The 19,553-nt window shown below is 32.6% G+C and overlaps 1 protein-coding gene across 4 annotated transcripts in view; it reads left to right on the top strand.

Moving 5' to 3' along the window:
* The window catches only part of LOC111062739 (phospholipid-transporting ATPase ABCA1), a 50,539-nt gene extending 31,624 nt beyond the window's left edge, over positions 1-18,915 (top strand). For 3 of the 4 annotated variants that reach the window (XM_039421687.1, XM_039421688.1, XM_039421689.1), the window contains 10 exons: positions 406-629; positions 1,633-1,921; positions 3,959-4,081; positions 4,999-5,193; positions 9,963-10,205; positions 10,917-11,146; positions 12,047-12,194; positions 12,728-12,938; positions 14,810-15,035; positions 17,141-18,914. In XM_039421687.1, the coding sequence (XP_039277621.1) occupies positions 406-629; positions 1,633-1,921; positions 3,959-4,081; positions 4,999-5,193; positions 9,963-10,205; positions 10,917-11,146; positions 12,047-12,194; positions 12,728-12,938; positions 14,810-15,035; positions 17,141-17,305 (2,054 nt within the window). In that variant the 3' untranslated portion in view covers positions 17,306-18,914. Of the gene's footprint in view, positions 1-405; positions 630-1,632; positions 1,922-3,958; positions 4,082-4,998; positions 5,194-9,962; positions 10,206-10,916; positions 11,147-12,046; positions 12,195-12,727; positions 12,939-14,809; positions 15,036-17,140 lie in introns of all 4 variants that reach the window. The other variant, XM_039421686.1, reaches the window with a different exon arrangement.
* Positions 18,916-19,553: the final 638 nt, after the last annotated feature.

Below are 19,553 nucleotides of genomic sequence, written 5' to 3'. Positions count from 1 at the left end.
CTTTTTCATCTGAGCCTAATCTGTCACTAATAATCATTGACAGTGTCGCTTATGGACCTAGGCATCACTCTTACACTCAATTTCAATATTTGAATCCAAATCTTATCTTGAACATGAGGACAAAGGAAAGAAATGACTGAACTTGAATTGAATAGTAGATATTTCTCTACTTTTTCAAATGAATTTACCAGTAATGATAATTTCATTTCGACGGCAAAATGTCTTCAAGGCATTATAGCCAAAAGATTGTAGTATCTATAAAAAGGAAAGTAAAAGGGTAGTCTACTAGTACTTTAATTAATTTGAAAAATATTGACTAGCTCAGACGATATTGTACATAATTCACTTTTATTAACATAATTTACTAATTTCTAACTGGTTTTGTAATATTCTATTTGATTCCAGCACTGCTTGACATAGGCCGAGGAAATATAGAAGCCTACAAAAAAGATTACGTGATTGCATCGAGTTGGGATTCAAAATCAGCAACAGCGCTGTACTCAGGTTTCAGCTACCACGGCTCAGCCATCTCAGTGAACATGCTGCTGAATGCTATCATCAAGTCAACCGGACTGGAGACCACGCTCTCCGCTTCCTATCAGGCTCTTCCTCTCAAACAGTCTCAGAAGGTGAGCTGTACAGTGACTCAACATATTCACTTTTAGACTAGTACAAAATGTGAGTATCAGAATATGGGTAAGGGTGGGTTCACATATCGAAATAAGTTGCTGAATAGCAGGTAGAAATCTACAAAAAATACACCCTGGCACACTAGAGAAACCTAGTTTAAAGGCAGTTTTCAAAGAATAGCTGTAACGAAAAGCATGTAATTTCATGTTCTAAAAATTTGTGTAGAAGATTTTCCTTCTATTGTTCTACGGTCCAAAACTTTATCCAGATGAGTTATAGTCTAAAAGGGGTAGAATCGTGTAATTCATGCTTCACAGCAGTCACCCTACAAAGTAGAACAGTTGTAGATGCAGTGTGATCGGTTGATAGGAAACGCTTGTGTTCTATTCCTCACAGAAAAAATTGCTAATGTGAACACACTAAGGAGAATATCCCGTAATATTCCAAGTTTCCTCATCAGTAAAATCATTGGATTCAGTCAGTACAACATTCCAAGCTTCCTTGTCAGTAACATCATTAGATTCAGACAGAAGATCAGTAACTATTTCAAGCCGCTCACTTCGTGGGAAGACAAACTGGCAGGCAAATTGTAAATGGAATTTTGGAAGTGGGTAGTGCAAAAAATGTTTCTGGAAAAATCAAATAAAACATGCATACAAAACAATATAAAATTTAATGATTTCATTTGAGGATTTCTAAGAAGTATTTTATATATTTAATAATTGCCAGTTTTAAAAAGACTGATATTGCTTTGGCTTGGAATTCCTTATTAATTTCCCATACAATTTATTATTCCTTATAGAATTATTCAAATCTTGTTGTGATTAATTCAATCCCTATCATAATTATCAGTGCCATTTCTACAGACAACACTACAGTGATTAATAGATCTAAGAGTGAGTATTGTGTGGTTTGAGTATTAACGGTGATACTGATGGATCTGTGGAATTGATTTATATCAATTTAATGATGTGTTATTCAACTCTCCATTATCTTTTGCAGGATTCGCTCTGTGATCCCATGCAGAAAATGTCATTGTCGATGTCATTTTTAATATTCATACCATTCGGACTGCTATTCTTCCTGGGAAATATGGCCTTGTTTCCATTACAAGAGCGATTGAATGATGCAAAACAACTTCAGCTGATGACCGGCCTATCTCCGATCACTTATTGGCTGGCAATATTCATCTGGGATCTGCTAATGTATGCTATCCTGATGGCATTAGCTGTTGGTGTGTTAGCAATATTTGATTACCCAATTGGCTTTGTGATAGCTTACCCGTCTCTGCGTAAGTACGATGTTTTATTGATTAATTAGCAAGTGCATTTGTAACAAGAACTTGACAACTTCTCCAATAAGAAAGTAGGCTACTATTAGAGAGATCATGTAGAGGTTTAACTCAAGACCCATGTTTTTACCTAAATTGTATTATGAATAAATGAATATTAATATGTTGTTAATCTTGATGAATGAATTGGGTGGTAATTTTATAAGGTTTCATCGTTTCACCAATTGAAAAAGGTTCACTGTAATATAATGTAAGTAATAGTATCTTACGTCACAAGGATGGGAAAGGGCCTTTTGCAGTCGAGAATGATGTTCGGCTAACGCCTCGACTAGAATTTCATTCGAGCACTGCAAAAGACGTTCACGTCCAAGTTACGTACACTATTTTTTGTCATAACAATCTAAAGAATAATAATTTAAAAATAGAAAACATTACTTGCTTGTGCTGAAGTTACTACAAGCATTCTGTAAACATAACCTAGTTTACAAATTCCGAATCAGGAATTTCTTGATTGTAGATGACAAAAATTCCACCTGGAGCGCTAAACGGCGGGTTTTTGCTAAAGTGTTGCTGTTCCTATTTCGGAACTAAGAAACATACTCGACTGTAAAGAAAACATATGATTCTATTACAGTATAGTATGCTGTAATGAGAATCATATGTTTCTTTGTTCTACAATCAGCTATTTACCGGCTTGATTTCATGCATGTAAAACAGCTGATATTGAATGACTATGACAAAAAAGTACATTCGTATGGCATTTGTTGGTGGGGAGTCCCTTGCAGGAAGGTCGTACCTGAATATATAATTTAAGCCGTCAGTGGGCCTTACGACTGCCATACTTCAGCCGAGACTGTCAGTTTAATTAATATAATGTGAAAATGTAACCTTAAGTTATGTTTTCAAGTTCCTTAGTTTGACCGTAGTATGTTTTGAATCTAAGACTCTAGTTCACAAATTTATACATAATTTTGTTTCGGCAAAAGTGGATTACTTACTGTAAATTACCTTCATTTAAGAATAGAATAGAATAAGTTGAGCTTTGTTTCTAAGAATAAATTACAAATCTATGTTGATTAAAAGCAAGCAAATTCAAATCAAAATCACTTTTCAATACTTGAGTTACGACATAGCAGGCTGATTTTAATGACTAAAATATATTAGCTTCTACTCACATTTGTGGAGCAAGTGTTGAAGATGGACATGGAGTCCGAAAGCGCTTCACAAATGTAAGTAGAAGCTATAGTGAGGTCCACGTTATAATGGCAGTATTTGATTAACATTGGTGTTGCTATCCTTGTCTATTATTCGACAAATCATTTAGCGCTATCCATTTCTAGCTCTGCAATGTTCCAGATCGTGTTTTAACAACTTAGAAATATAAAAAATTGGCAAAATATTTAATCTCAATATTATGAAAATGCATTATTTAATCAGTGTTTCCATAGTCTTCATAATCCATAATAATTGGTGCCTAAATGGAATAATAGTGAGTGCGCTGTTCTTTGATTATACAAATTATAATATAATTTTAATAATTATCAAAACTTAATAAATTAGGCTATTGATTATTTATACTATAATTATTATTAAATTTTAATTATATGATATTGTTTCTTCCCGGACAAAACCCACCTTCTAAACAAGACCTATATATGAATATGATCATTATACTTGGATGAATTTTGTTTTTATGGTTCTTCTTGTGGTTAGAATTATATATTATAGAATCAATCTTTTGGTTAAAATCAATATTCGGATATATCTATATTTCATGATTTGGGTTATAATAAGAGGCCAGATTTGAAAAAATAGTTGTCTTGCATCCAGTAGTCCCATTTATTATATCAAATGAAGTTTCTTACTTCTTCCAATGCAAGACGTTCAAGTCCTAATCCTTTGTGTGTACGAACAATGGAATAAACTCCCAAATCCGTTCAACATATTACTGGAAAGTATTTCCTATATAAATATGCTTATGATGTAATAATCTGTTCAAGCTGTTATTGTCTTATTGATTATTTAATGTTTTCACAGCGGTTTTCGTGTTACTGCTTTCTCTGTTTGGACTCAGCGGAATTGTGTATGCATACTTTTTCACGTTCTTAATGAGTTCCAGTGCAGCTGTGTCTCGTTTCGTTACCGTCAATGTTTTCCTTGGTAAGCTTTATTTACTTTTTAAATGTAAATCATTTTCAAAATCATGTCATGAACCTACTTGTCATATTTTTATTGGGAATTTTCCTTTTTTCCTTGAATAAAGCTTAATCGTTATCGTTAGCGTTATCAATGTTCTGATTCTTTATATATTTGTACAAATTACACAAAATGCAATTAACATTGGAAGAGATATAATAAAGCAAGTTTTGTTTCTCATAACCTATCTAGCCATGTTTGATGCATCGAGTTGTTTTTGTGTTAAGGCTGTGCAAAGGCCAAAAAATGAACCTTCTACTGATGACAACTCAACTAAAAGCTATTTTTGGTAAATTGATAACTTTCTCAAAAATCAATATTTTCAGGAAAATTTTTATTTTATTCAATCAACAATACTATGAAGAATTTATTCTCAAAAGTTAATGGATTTATCTCTTACCGAATTTGAAAAGACCTGTCCCAAAAATTTAAATTTTATGCGCTCATATCTCAAAAAGTAATGATCGGAGAAAACATTTTTTCCTGAGAAAACTTTTTCATTTTGATAGCTTGATAGTATACAAATCAAAAAACTTTGAATAATGTCACCAGTAGAAAGGTTTTTTTAGCCTTTACACAGCCTTATGGATTCAATAATCCAGTTATGACATTTTGTTTGTGAAATTTGTTGCAAAATCTCAGTATCAAGTATTATTATCAAGTTGGTTTTTTCAATGTACTAATCAATGAAGTAAATTTCCCTACATCTCTACTGAATTACTAATTTCAAGTTTAAGTGGTAGAGAGGACTTGAGAGTCCTAACTCCGCCGAATAAAGAATATTTTCATATTTCATTTTCATTTCAATTCAATATTTGTTTCACGATGAATTTTCTGCTATCATTTTAAATTGTCTTTGAATCATAGATCCTTGATTTCAGCTTTTGCTCTGCCTCTGATTGCTGTTATACTCAGTCTTATCCCTGGAATCGTCAACGAATTTTTAACGGATGCATTTTTGTACGCTATCCGGCTGATACCACCATGTTGCCTGGGAATTGCCATGGTCAAATTCGCCATTCTCAGCTCCGATCATTTGTCTTGCTTGCACTGCAACCCAATGGGCCAATGTACAGGTGATACATTTCAACTCTTCTTGATAACAGTAAAATGAGATTCTCATCTTCAATATATTCTTTATTTGTTGTATGACTTTTATTTTGTTTATCAATGCCTTGTTTTTCATTTCCTAATTATAATTACTGGATACATTATGTAAGGAATTCAATAAATAGAATGATTTTTTTTTACTATAAGAGAGTTACTAGGGTCTGCAGCAACTCCTCCATGCGTACAGGGAAGCTTCCCTTGCATGAGAGTATTTATTGTCAAGACAATTGAATGTATATAATATTCATAATTGTATTATTTTTATTATTATTAGTTTATGCTCTAGATGATTAAGTATTATTTTGTATGCATTGTTTTTGGCAATAAAATTTATTATTATATTATTATTATATTGTTGAAAACAAATATTTATAGAATTAATAGGACGAGCGAAGTTAAGTTCTAGTTTGTACTTTATATATTTCACAATAACTGACAAAAACTTTGACCAATCGAATTCAAGTTTGGAAAACACATTCTTTGATCAAAACTGTGCCAAGGATGGCCAAGCTCGCTGGCCATCGATGTTGACTCACTCCTTCATCTTTTTTGAGGATGTAGTCCGGGCGCAAATGTCATGAAAAAGTCACTCCGTGGTCATTTTTGGGTAACAGCCGTGGAAGATGTCGCAATTTCTTCGTTAGGTATATCATAATAAGGATCATGATGATGATGAGTCAAAATCACAGGCAAACATCTCGAAAACAAGAGAGCCGCCGAAATTTCTAGAATTATTCTATATCGCTTGTATTTCAAAAACCGTTCAAGCTATTCGACCGTTTTTTTTTGAACGAAAATATTTTAAAACTCTTCCTCTACAATTTTTGTTCTATAAAATTTCCCTCTGAAACGCATATTTTAATAGTTATAACCTTAAAAAAACTTTTTCAACATTTTCAAATTTCTTTCTATTATAACTTTTTTGTGCAAGGAATATAGAGCAATTTTAAATCTATGACATTTAGATCTTTTCATAACTATATATCTTTATGCGCTGTACGCCAACAAATGTGTTCTCCAGCGCACTCCAAAGAAAACCCTGCATGATTTCTGGTGCGTTTTTCCATACGCATGAGGTAACAAGCTAGAACTATAAAATCGATTGATTTCATAACTGTTTTTGTTTCATAACTGTTGATTTCATGAATTGTTTAGAATTAACCAAACTATAATATTCGATGGAATAGTCTCATTCATAGTACTTTTTTCGTGATTAATTCAACTTCAAAAACTTGAAACATACATTTGGCGGGGACAATTTTTCACTTTCCACCCTGTAGATGTATTCGCAGTAGACATAGACTAGTATTATTGGAACAGTGTTGTAGAATATTTCCAAAGCTTCAAAATGACATCTGGTTGAAGGCTGCAAGTCCATATTCCACGGCTGGAGCGTCATCGGAAAAAGAGAGAAAAGTACTGTTTGCAGTGGAAAACCCCCTTTTTCCAACATATGCCAAACCTAACAATTAGAAAACCGTGTAACTCATAACTCTTTGAAGGTACAGACTTGGAAATGGTATCAATCTCTTCGTAATGATGTGTGGCAATAGAATATCCATGATGGCAATCTCAAAAATGCATGTTTTCCACTGCAAAGAGTACTTTCACTCTTTTTCCGATAAAAAGGTCACGGCTCCAGCCGTGCAATATGGACTTGCAGCCTTCAACCAGATGTCATTTTGAAGCTTTGGAAATATTCTACAAGACTGTTCCAATAATACTAGTCTATGTCTACTGCGAATACATCTACAGGGTGGAAAGTGAAAAATTGTCCCCGCCAAATGTATGTTTCAAGTTTTTGAAGTTGAATTAATCACAAAAAAAGTAGTGCGAATGAGACTATTCTATCGAATATTATAGATTGTTTCATTCTAAACACTTTGGTGGTAAAACCAATTCGATATCTCTCACAATAACAGAATAGCAAGCGATATAAAAATTTTGTCAATAATGACCGCCATCTTGAATTTTTTGTCTTGAATTAATGATGTCGAATATTTACTTTGTTTCCATCATCAATATTCTTATTCGGCTTGTTGTAACGAAGAGATTAAGGCCATTTGCAAGTCTCTATCTTGAAGTAGTCATGAAAAATCGATTTTGACTTATAATCATCATGATCCTTATTATGCTAGACCTAACGAAGAAATTGAAACATCTTTCACCGCTGTTACCCAAAAATGACCACGGAAAGACATTTGCGCCCGGACTAATATATAAGTGTAATATTGGAAGTACATATTATGAAAAGCAATAATGAAAGGAAATGGTAAAATATCAATATAAATACAGTATTTACTTATTTACTTCATATCACTTGAAAATGGCATCAATGTTGAAACATGTTGTGATAAAATAATTTTAAAAAATCTGGTGTGGCGCACTCACACAACTTTCCTTGCCGTTATGAAAATTGATCACCTGACGCTAGTGTGCACGCGCATCTCAAGTATACTATTCAAAGATCTGAGCCAGCTGGTGACAGGACAACAACGCTGGAGACACACGGAGTCTGCTATCTCTTCTTAGTGAATGAATATCGAGGACCCCGAGCTTCGCTCTGGAGTACAAAAGCATAAAAAATTTATTACGAAAGAAGAAATTATAATAACATTTATACAGAAATGTTCTATCTAATCACAGTAAATTGAGATTAATTCCCAGAGGAATGCAAAAATTTCCCTTACTAAGGCCCAGTTTCACAAAAGCCGGTTAAATTTTAATACTGATTAACTTCACGTGAACCAAATCAGAGAAGACCATTTCAAAAAGATGGATCTACTGGAATTAATCAGGATTGAAAATAACCCGTCTTTTTTGCAACCGGCACTAAGTACGGTACCTGATTGCATGATTACAAAAGTTCAACAGCTGAGTCATAATATTGACATAGTCCCACACACATGAACTCGCTCACTCACTTCCATCACCAGCAGACGACGAAATAATTATTATCAGCTGTTTTCCCAAGGATGAATAATAATTATCCTTTTAATGTCCTTCAGCGAGTTTTCTCGGGGATGAGACCTAGTGCAATCGATTCTTTATAATAAACCTACTATGTTCTGAATTTCGTGAGAATCGTTTTCGCGATCCGGTGAAATACAAGCATATAAACATTTAAACATCTGAACAGCTAAACATATAAACATTTAAAAAGAAGTTGCTCGTTTAATAGTATATTGGATAAATATTAACAGATTTAGAAAGTTTTGGGAAATATTTTCGTTGAATTTTTCTAAAATAGGCTAGCTGAATATTTAACATGAAACAACAAGTAGGTGTAACTAGTTATCTTAACAACATAACAGTACAATTCTAATTATTCTAGACCTAACGAAGAAATTGAAACATCTTTCACCGCTGTTACCCAAAAATGACCACGGAAAGACATTTGCCCCCGAACTAATATATAAGAGTAAAATTTAGTAGATTTATGTATATTGAAAGTACATAAATGAAAGGAAATGGTAAAATATCAATATAAATACAGTATTTACTTATTTACTTCATATCACTTGAAATTGTCATCAATGTTGAACCATGTTGTGATAAAATAATTTAAAAAAATCTGGTGTGGCGCACTCACCTTGCCGTTATGAAAATTGATCACATGACGCTAGTGTGCACGCGCATCTCAAGTATACTATTCAAAGATCTGAGCCAGCTGGTGAAAGGACAATAACGCTGGAGACACACGAAGTCTGCTATCTCTTCTTAGTGAATGAATATCGGGGACCCCGAGCTTCGCTCTGGAGTACAAAAGCATAAAAAATTTATTACGAAAGAAGAAATTATAATATCATTCATACAGAAATGTTCTATCTAATCACAGTAAATTGAGATTAATTCCCAGAGGAATGCAAACATTTCCCTTACTAAGGCCCAGTTGCACAAAAGCCGGTTAAATTTTAATCCTGATTAACTTCACGTGAACCAAATCAGAGAAGACCATTTCAAAAAGATGGATCTACTGGAATTAATCAGGATTGAAAATAACCCGTCTTTTTTGCAACCGGCACTAAGTACCTGATTGAATGATTACAAAAGTTCAACAGCTGAGTCATAATATTGACATAGTCCCACACACATGAACTCGCTCACTCACTTCCATCACCAACAGACGACGAAATAATAATTATTATCAGCTGTTTTCCCAAAGATGAATAATAATTATCCTTTTAATGTCCTTCAGCGAGTTTTCTCGGGGATGAGACCTAGTGCAATCGATTCTTTATAATAAACCTACTATGTTCTGAATTTCGTGAGAATCGTTTTCGCGATCCGGTGAAATACAAGCATATAAACATTTAAACATCTGAACAGCTAAACATATAAACATTTAAAAAGAAGTTGCTCGTTTAATAGTATATTGGATAAATATTAACAGATTTAGAAGGTTTGGGAAATATTTTCGTTGATTTTTTTCTAAAATAGGCTAGCTGAATATTTAACATGAAACAACAAGTAGGTGTAACTAGTTATCTTAACAACATAACAGTACAATTCTAATTATTCTCCAAGTCATATTTCTTTTGACAACTTACAAAAAAGGAACAAATTATGAATTTAAAAGTAGATTTTCAATGAGAATTTAAGTCGAGTTTTGCGTTCCTGCTAGGACGTTATCTCTATTTTTTATATGTTCGATCGAATGACTTTTAACAAGAATTTGTTTTCATAATTTGAAAAGAAACATTGAATTCATTTAACAATTTGTTTTGATTTCCAGAGGAACTGAACTATTTTGGATGGGATGAGAAACATCTATCATACGAAATCTTGTTCCTCGGAATCAGTTTCTTCATCTACGTGTTCTTCATTGCGTTGGTAGAGAGCCAATTATGGGAAATGATCTACGAGTATATCACTGGACTAATTTACAGCACGAAAATGGATGTAAGATCATTGGATGACGACGATGCTGATGTAAAAGACGAAAGAGATAAGGTTGACGCTGGCAGGAATGGTACAGGTAAGCTACACCTTGGATAATTCATCCCTGTAATTTATATATTCAATAATTCAGAATTACACAGCTTCAAGAAAGTTGAAATTATTACTGCTAGTAAAAATCAAATCAAATTTATTTCCTCCAAAAATATAACAAAAATATCAGCATTTAAAAATAATACATTATTAATTTAAAACTTAATTTCACTAAATTATATGAAATTAAGACAAATCCAGTAATCAGTTGGACTTAATAATATAGAACTAATAACAATGCTAGGTTTATGAATTAATAATAAATTACTGTAATAATAAATGTAATGATAAAGGGAAAAGCTTACATAGGCAACATATTGCCTGTGCGTAAGCTAGAGTTGAGTTTATATTAAGAGACTATTTTATTTGTAGGAAAATATAAAAAGGGAATGAATGAAAATTGCACTTCTATTTTTTTATGCTGTTCTTAGAAGTTACGATTAATAATAAGTACTCCAGGAACGTGAGTTGACCACCTAAAGTTATATTCCTTCATGTTTTTAGTTTAAATAATAGTAACTGCATTGTGATATTTAAAGTTTGCCATGGATCAATTAGTTCTCTTCAACTTGGAATATTGTGTTTAGCATTTTAGAAACGCGCTTTGCAAACAATTATTTATGGTTCCAGAACGAATAAATATTTTATTAATGATGAGTTACCAGTTCAACGAGAAGACTATGTATTGTTTTTGTAGGAGCACCGACGCACCGTGTGATGGTGGTGGACGGTTTGGCCAAGCGGTTCGGGCGGTTCCAAGCGGTGCGGGGGGTGAGCTTCCAGGTTGGGTCGGGCGAGTGCTTCGGCCTGCTCGGAGTCAATGGAGCCGGCAAGACCACCACTTTCAAGATGCTCACTGGCGCCCTCCTCCCCACTGCCGGCACTGCACAAATCACCAACTACAGTCTGCAAAATGATCGATCCAAGGTGTGTTACTGGAGTAACTGTAGCCACATAGAATGCACATTCTAGGTCTGAACAAGAGTTTTTCTGGGGCAACTTCAATGTTTGGGATGGTCATGTTGACCCAATGGGCTTAGGAAACTCATTAAGTCCTGTAATTAATCCGAAACACCCGAAAGTGTGGTGTGAGTCTCTTCGAATGTGAATGCTATATTGTCTACAAACATATTATTGGAATGTTGAATAAAGTTCATTAACCAAAAATTATTTTATACATATATTTTGAAAATAGTATTTGCGATGAAACGGTTCCTTGAGACAGTCCAAAGTGTGTTGAGTGTGTTGATACTGCACTTGTGAGCATTGAATTTTGTTTTGATGTTGCTCCCAAATAGTTTATTTGCTACACGTATTAACCCACATGAATCTAGTTTGATAAGTAGGATGTTATGAGGAATTATTAGCTTTTAAAAATCGCTATTATTCTTGGTGTTTTAATTTTCATGAATATTAATCTTATTCGAATGTAATAATGCATCTTTGGTTATCTATATTGATTTTTTTGTAATTTATGATTCGAAATTTCATTTTTAATATTTTTCCTTAGTATTCATTTATTTATTTATTTATTCGTAAGGCTTTTATCGGCAGAGAGATCCTTTTGGATGTTTTGCCTTGCCGTATTACCCAATGTCATTTCCTATCACCACTCAAGTTTATAGGCTATGTATTGGGTTCTTCATGTTTTCTCACTATTTTTTTCCTTAGTATGTCTGCTTGAAGACTGATAGGTCCATACTATTTTGGTTATAAACAATAACTACTTGAAGAAAGTTCTGTAAAACTTGTAATATAGTTATGTAGTTAGTATTTTTTCTATAGAATTCTCAGAATTATAATTTATTGGTTGTTGTGTTTTTGCAGTACTTGTCGCAAATAGGATACTGCCCTCAGTTTGATGGAATCAATGGTCTGATCACCGCCAGAGAAACACTGGTCCTGATTGGTCAGCTCAGAGGAATGCCAAAGCGAGTTGCTGAAAAACAAGCTGCCTATTGGATCGATCTTCTAGGTTTGTTTAATATTATTTTAACAAAATACGGACTTACTCAGAAAGTTCATAATTGTTATCTGTATTTATTCTTTATTTGTACAAAAATATACTTCATTATAATGATTGGAAGAGAAAAACTAAGGAAGCCTAGAGCTATTTCTGGTTCTCTCCCGAATTTATATAAGATAACAAAGTCTGAAATAAGGTTATTGTAATTTATTACATTGAAATTGAATAATGTATTTGCAAAAGAAAATACAAACATCATGAATGAAATTGTATGAATCATGAAAACTGTCCTACAAATTTAATTTCCTTCAGTACTGCCAACAAAAGATTTAATTGAATTTTTCATAATAAAACATTTTTATCTTCAACAAATATTTATTTTGAAAAACTCACATTTCCTTTGAAATGAAGAAGACTGTAAATGATTTCTCACACTATTAGTAGACTCAAACTAGACATTACTCTTTCAACAATCATTATACGGTTGCTTATCATTATATGTATTTCCATTAACTAGTTGTAATAGTATTGACTTGGTGCAGGTTTGACGGAGTACGCAGACAGACAGTGCTGCAACTACTCTGGCGGCAACAAGCGGAAGCTGAGTGTGGGCATGGCTCTGATGGCCGACCCAGTGCTGCTCTTCCTCGATGAGCCAACCAGCGGCGTCGACCCCGTTGCTCGCAGGAAGCTCTGGCTGGTGCTCGCCAAAATACAAAAGGCCGGGCAATCTGTGCTGCTCACATCTCACAGGTAAGCCTACCCTACCAATCACAGGCCACACCCACAATGTAATAGAAGACATGACTCTTTGTTGAAGTGGAACGTTTTGACAAAAACATCCATTCTGAAGGCCGTTATTCATCGATGATTCTCATAACTTAACTCAGCTGAACACAATGATGCAACCAGTACAGAAACTAACCAGTTCAATTAACAGTACTTGAGTGCTTTTCAACATAGTCGTGGTCAGCTAAGTTTCAATCCAAGAGCGTGTTTGAAAAACAAGCTTCGTCAAGAAAATTTCCAGCTTACTGATGTCATATTGATTGATAGATGTATTTTTAAATCAACATTACTTGACTTTTTGTTGAATATCTAGTATTTATGTAATAACAGTATCGATATTAATAAAAACAATATACAAATCTTGTAGTACCCTTAATTTTTAAAAACTTTAAAATATTTTAAATATATTAGATATATACTTTTAAGTATCGATATGTACATTTATACCAGTAGTTCTGTGAACTACTAGTATAAGACCTCGCGCTCAGTGAGTTACATTGACCTGTTGTTATGTTTTCTCAAAAATTAATAAATAATTTATCAATTAAAAATGTCTAGAAAAAATCCTAAATAAACATAGAGCTTTCTGTCCTATATCGTACCGTGACGTTTCGTCCCGGAATGTGAGTGTGAGCGCTGTTATCAGGTCTGGCTGCAACTGTCTACAACGTTAATGGAAAGATACATTCTCAAGATGTTCGATGTTTTTGAACGGGTAGTATTATAGTCCACTAGACAGCTGTTTTATGATGAATAATTCTATTGTCTGATTTTTACGGTTATATTGGCGTATGAAGGAGGCTCCTTTTTCCTTTTATATTATCCTTGAAATGCAAAATTTCCAAAAACCTTGTATATACGTCGACGCGCAATTTAAAAAGGAACATACCTGTCAAATTTCATGAAAATCTATTAACGCGTTTCGCCGTAAATGCGCAACATAAAAACATATAAACATTCAAACATTTAAACATTAAGAGAAGTGCCAAACCGTCGACTTGAATCTTAGAACTCACTTCGCTCGGTCAATAAATCGAGTGCATGTGTTTTAAGATAATTGTTGAATGCGTGTCATGACGGAAGACCGTTAGTTATATATTCAAGATGGTTTTCTCCAAGTAACATATAATCTGGTTTTTGTTCTTTGATAAGTAAATGAATGGAGTTCAACAAAGTGTTTTATTTGAACATTCCAACTCTGTAATCAAGGGAGGATTTCTTAGCTAATTAGTACTTTTTTAGTGTAATTCATGATATTCGTGCAATGAAATGTGTATTAAAATTCATGGACTTTCTTCCTTATCTCACTTCATATTCGTTCAATCTTAATAAGTAATGTGTTAATCGATTTGTAATTAAATTGACTAAAAAAGTCATTCTTGTAATAATGTTTTGTAAAAGCAATGGTTTTATTGTTATTCAAAAAATAAAAATTTGAACTGCCACCATTTTGTTCTATGAGTTTTAAAAATATTGTCATAATTTTTTGTATTCTGCCTTATCATAAATGATTGTGCGAAGTTTCATTTCCATATGTTCAGCCATTTTTGAGAAAAAAATAGTAAGTGAAAAAACAAAATGGCTGCTGTGTGAGTAACTAAGGAATTGCGGACAGTTCAAAAATAATTATATATTCGGATAGGTTTCGTTCCTAGGAACAATGCCCTAGAATATTGGTAGGGAGTTTGGAATCACTCTGTATAGTAAGGGAACTCTTTTTGTTATGTAGAGAGGCGATGTACTCCGCGTAGTAGGTTATTTTTTAATTATTTTTATTAAAAAATCAATGTAATTATCTCCTGATTTAGAGATTAATTGTGTCTGCTTTTTTCTAGCATGGACGAGTGTGAAGCTCTTTGTAACAGACTGACCATTATGGTGGGAGGCCAAATGAAGTGTATTGGAAACATTCAGTATTTGAAACAGCGCTTTGCACAAGGCTTTACAGCCATTTTAAAAATTCAACAAATGTATGGACAACATCAGCTGGAACGTGAGTCAACACTCAAACAAGAATTCTCCAGGAGGTTTGGCTCCTGTGAAATAATCAGCGAAACAATTGTAAGTAAACTATCCAATTAGTCAATTGATTGTCTGTTTTATTATTAAAAGTGGAATATTGTTTCCAGTTGGTTCATTCATCAACTAAGAACTTCGAGTTGGGCAATACATCATCGCTCCAAGTGAGCATTTTGTCAACTACAATGACAAAATTCCAAATAATACTAGTATATGGCTAAAATCCAACCATTAACCTTCCCCTAAGCTAACTTCAACCTTCAACTAACTTCTCCTTAACCCCATTCATAATCCTTACCTCAAATGTTCTGATGATCCCTGTTCGGATTTTTAGTCGTTCGTGCACTCTAGATTCAGTAATTGGATACTCGAGACTGAGTATCGAGGCAACTTTACATGCTGGTTGCCAAGAGATTTGAGTATCCCGAATCTTCAATAAAGTGAAGTTAGGAATTGAAATGGATTAGCGTAGCATGAATATAAACGAGAACACGTTCAAATTTGTTACCATTTGATACAGTAAAATTTACCATTTTATACCATTAAGAAAGTTTGATAAATAAACGTATAATAGTATAAGTCAAGTCGAAAGGTCCAAAAGACAGGTATCCGCGAGTGAAGTCGTACGATTCGAGTTGCACCAATGTGAGTAGAGCCTTAAGCCGCGTTTACATTGGTCAAGTTTCCTTGAAATCAAGTTTTTTTACATCTACACTTGAATCAACTTGAAGAAGGGTCCATATTTGTATAGTGGATTCTTGTCAACTTGACGTCAAGTTTGCAAAATGAATCAATTTTACACAAACGTCAACAGAGCTTGAATTAAAGTAAACTTGACTAATGTAAACGCCCCTTTAGGGTCTGAACGTTTCAAATTATTTGGACATATAATATATTATACATAATCCACCACTGAAATCGACGTTTTACAAATCAACAAACCACCCACTATTTTAAGGTAGAAGATAGTTTATTGGCAGAAATAATTTTCTTACTATTTGCAATTTCACTCTATGATAAATAATATCGTTGAGATGGTGTCGCTGACAAATGAGAAAAACGTTTTCCGAATTTAGCCTCCACTTTCTCCAATAGTCGACGATCAATCCGAGCTATTTTCTTCTCTATCACTTGTCGTGCAGTACAGCAATTGTACGTGGTTTGGTTTCATACACCATAAACTTTAAAATAGCCCAACTCATGAGAACAGCCCAAGATGAGAACATCGCTCAGATAGGAGAGAGTGAAGGCTAACTTCAGAGACCATCTCCGTATTATTAGTTGCATGAAAATTGACACAATCTTCACGTTTTTATCTTTTGTACATAGGTTATTCAATTTGCATATTCAAAGAAACTTATTTCAACCAACAGAGCCAATAATTCTTATTTACCTTGAAATAGTGGAGTGCAGTCAATTTATAAATCGGATGGCTCTTGTGGCGGTTGATGTATAAAATAATAAAATCTTGTATTATTATTTATACTTATAATTATTATTTTATGAGTATTATAAGTATATATATTATATTATTTTACTTATACTTAATCTTATATTATTACTTGAATACTTCTCAAATTTTACTATTTATTTTCAACTTCAATAGTAATCATGTTCATTTTTATTCTGTTCTGAATGTTATTGAATTTTATTCTATTTATCAAATAACTCAAGGGCCAATAAAAATAATAATGTTTACTTCGAATAATATATTAGTTTTAATCTATTAGATTTGAATAGCTTCAACATAACAAAATAAATTTAAAAAAAAAAACGGAGAAGTTGAATACGTATTTAATTTGCTTTCTATTATGTTGATAATCTCCACATCTGTCCGAGACATGTTGATAGTAAGGACACACAGAATTTCACAAGTTTTGATATTTCACGTAGCTCGTTATCAACTTCGTGATATTATTTTTAAAGATTTTATAATATTTATCAGCACCATACCACATCAATAGTTTTCCTCAATGAATTTAATAATATCCAACTCCACCTTTAATGTAGCACCTTCAATTCATCTATTACGGCGTTTAATATAATATCTTGTTTTGCATTATCCATAAGCCATCAAACAATCATGGTCAATGTCAATGCCTATCAATTCAATATGATGAAACTATTAATGTTATGCTCTATTCCAGGGTACTCTTCAATATCACATTAAGAACACCGACATTCCGTGGTCTCAGCTTTTCAAAACAATGGATGATTTGAAGAACCAGTTTGATATTGTTGAGGACTACACGATCAGTGAGACAACTCTCGAGCAGGTGTTTATTTCGTTTGCCAAAGAAGACAGGAGATGAAGTGTCTCGTTGGTTTCGGTATGCTCTAAATGTCCACCCACTTTTCCAATCAATAAGTGAAAGGTCAACGGTGACGACACTCTCTTATTAACATTCATGTTGAAGCACTGCACTTGAGTTCTAAACAAATTAATAGAAATGTTATGTATGATTAACGGTACTTGATTTTTGAATTTATACTTTATTATACTGGATTGAATGATTATTTTCATTGTTGCAAAATTGTATGTAAATTGACGTGTAGATTGAAATTCAATGGCTGCTGTATTGGTCTTTGAATTATTGTTATTTTGCAGCTCATTCCATGTAGATAATTTGAAATGCTATCAATTTTATTTTAGTAATCTTTCAGAGAGTAATAAATAATTGAAAGTTGAAAGTCATCTTTTTGAAAAATTGATATTGGCCAATATGATAACTTGATTATCAACACAGCGTGGAAGTGTTTCCTTGTCTTACATCTGTGTGACTATTATCTTCAAAGGAAAATATTTTTTCTGATATCAATTCTCATGAATACTTTCTTATTTGAATCCTAATATGAGCCATAATAATCCTAATAATTCATCTTGATCACAAAACATATAAGGGATTGGAACAACATTGACAGTGACTCAGTCGAATTTTTATAAGGGATTAGATAAAAAGTTAACCGATCACGTTAATTCAATATTATTAGATATATATAATCAAATAATTTGAATTTTATTATTATATATGATTTATAACTATTGTACTTATTTTTATTTTCACATAATGTGATATTATTATACTTATGTATGTCATATATTCATTATATCCTTATGGTGTGATTGATTTTTCACGGTATATTCTTATATTTTATTAGTGTTTTTATAAGGAAATTGTTTAAAATTTTCGAACTATATTTAATTTTTCAATTCAGTGATATTCAACTACCAAAGAATGATATCCAAGACCATTTAATTTTGAATGAAAAAGATTTTTATTTAATTTAATTTATTGTGAATGTAAGCTAATCACATGTGACAGGTAATTATATTCGTTTATATTCTATTGATGATGCAAGAAACTTCACTCATATTTTCTCCTATGAGAATAATTTGGGAAAAATACTGTTTACTATAGAAATGACAATTTATAATTTATCAAAATTATTGGTGAATTAATTATTTGGAATATTTAATAGAAATACAGTAATTTAGATAGACATTTGGTATTTTTATTGATTGAATTGAAATGCAGCTTCTAAATGTACTCTACTATTGAAGCTGCTAATCGGCTACTAATTTGAATAATAATTATTATTTAGAGCTGCCAAGAATGTGGTGACCACCGTTAAAAGTAAAAAAATGCTACTGTCCAATCTCAGCTGCTACCTATAGGATTGAGAGAATGATTGAAAGTCTGCAATTTAAAAAATATTTAATCTGTATTTTTTATGTCTCATTGATACATATTAAAAACTATTTAAAACAGCTAGATATTTTAATATTAATGTTGAACTATTTGATGTAATATGTTGTATTTAAAGCTTGAATAATTTTATATAATTAAATAATAGCACCATATGTTTAATTTTGAGTTAACAATGTAGCGAGTTTAATTAACAATAAAGCATTAACATTGTTGAAATGTTTCTTAATGCAGCCTTAATCCATAACTGAATGCATCACACTTTCAGTTGTCCAATTTTAATTTCAGTTGCCCAAACTCCAATTTTACGAATCCAAAATCTGCTCTAGATAACTGGTTGTTGGATAGGCAGTCCTCAAACAAACAGATAATGGTTATAGTAATTTTCAATTTATCAATTTATTCCAAAAACTTATTTTACATAAGTATTCCAATAATTCTAGATGATGATGCACGCCCATTATGTTTGTTACTCCTAAAACGATTCCCATTTATTCGTTATCATTTTTCCTCCCTATTTCTATTTTAATTTTTATGCTTATATGGCATATTTTTAATACATTTTTCGCTTTTTAATATAATTTTCTTACATATTTTCCACTCCTTCCTCCTATTCTATTCATCTTTTAAAATCTTCAACTTTGTCCTCCTCTTCTTCTTCTTTCGCCTTTTCATTCTTCCCTGATCATCCTCACCTATCCCCGCTGTCTCAAAAACTTCTCATATAAAATGTTGTTCAATTCCAAAATTGAAAACAGCTCTCTTCTAGTTTTTAACTAGTTGATCAATTATATTGTTCTTCATGGATCTCATCAACTTATGACATGATTTATTCAAATTATTTTTAGAAAGA

This window comes from Nilaparvata lugens, chromosome 2, assembly GCF_014356525.2.
Source record: "Nilaparvata lugens isolate BPH chromosome 2, ASM1435652v1, whole genome shotgun sequence".
Taxonomy (NCBI): domain Eukaryota; kingdom Metazoa; phylum Arthropoda; class Insecta; order Hemiptera; family Delphacidae; genus Nilaparvata; species Nilaparvata lugens.
This window is presented reverse-complemented; position numbering and strand designations above follow the sequence as displayed.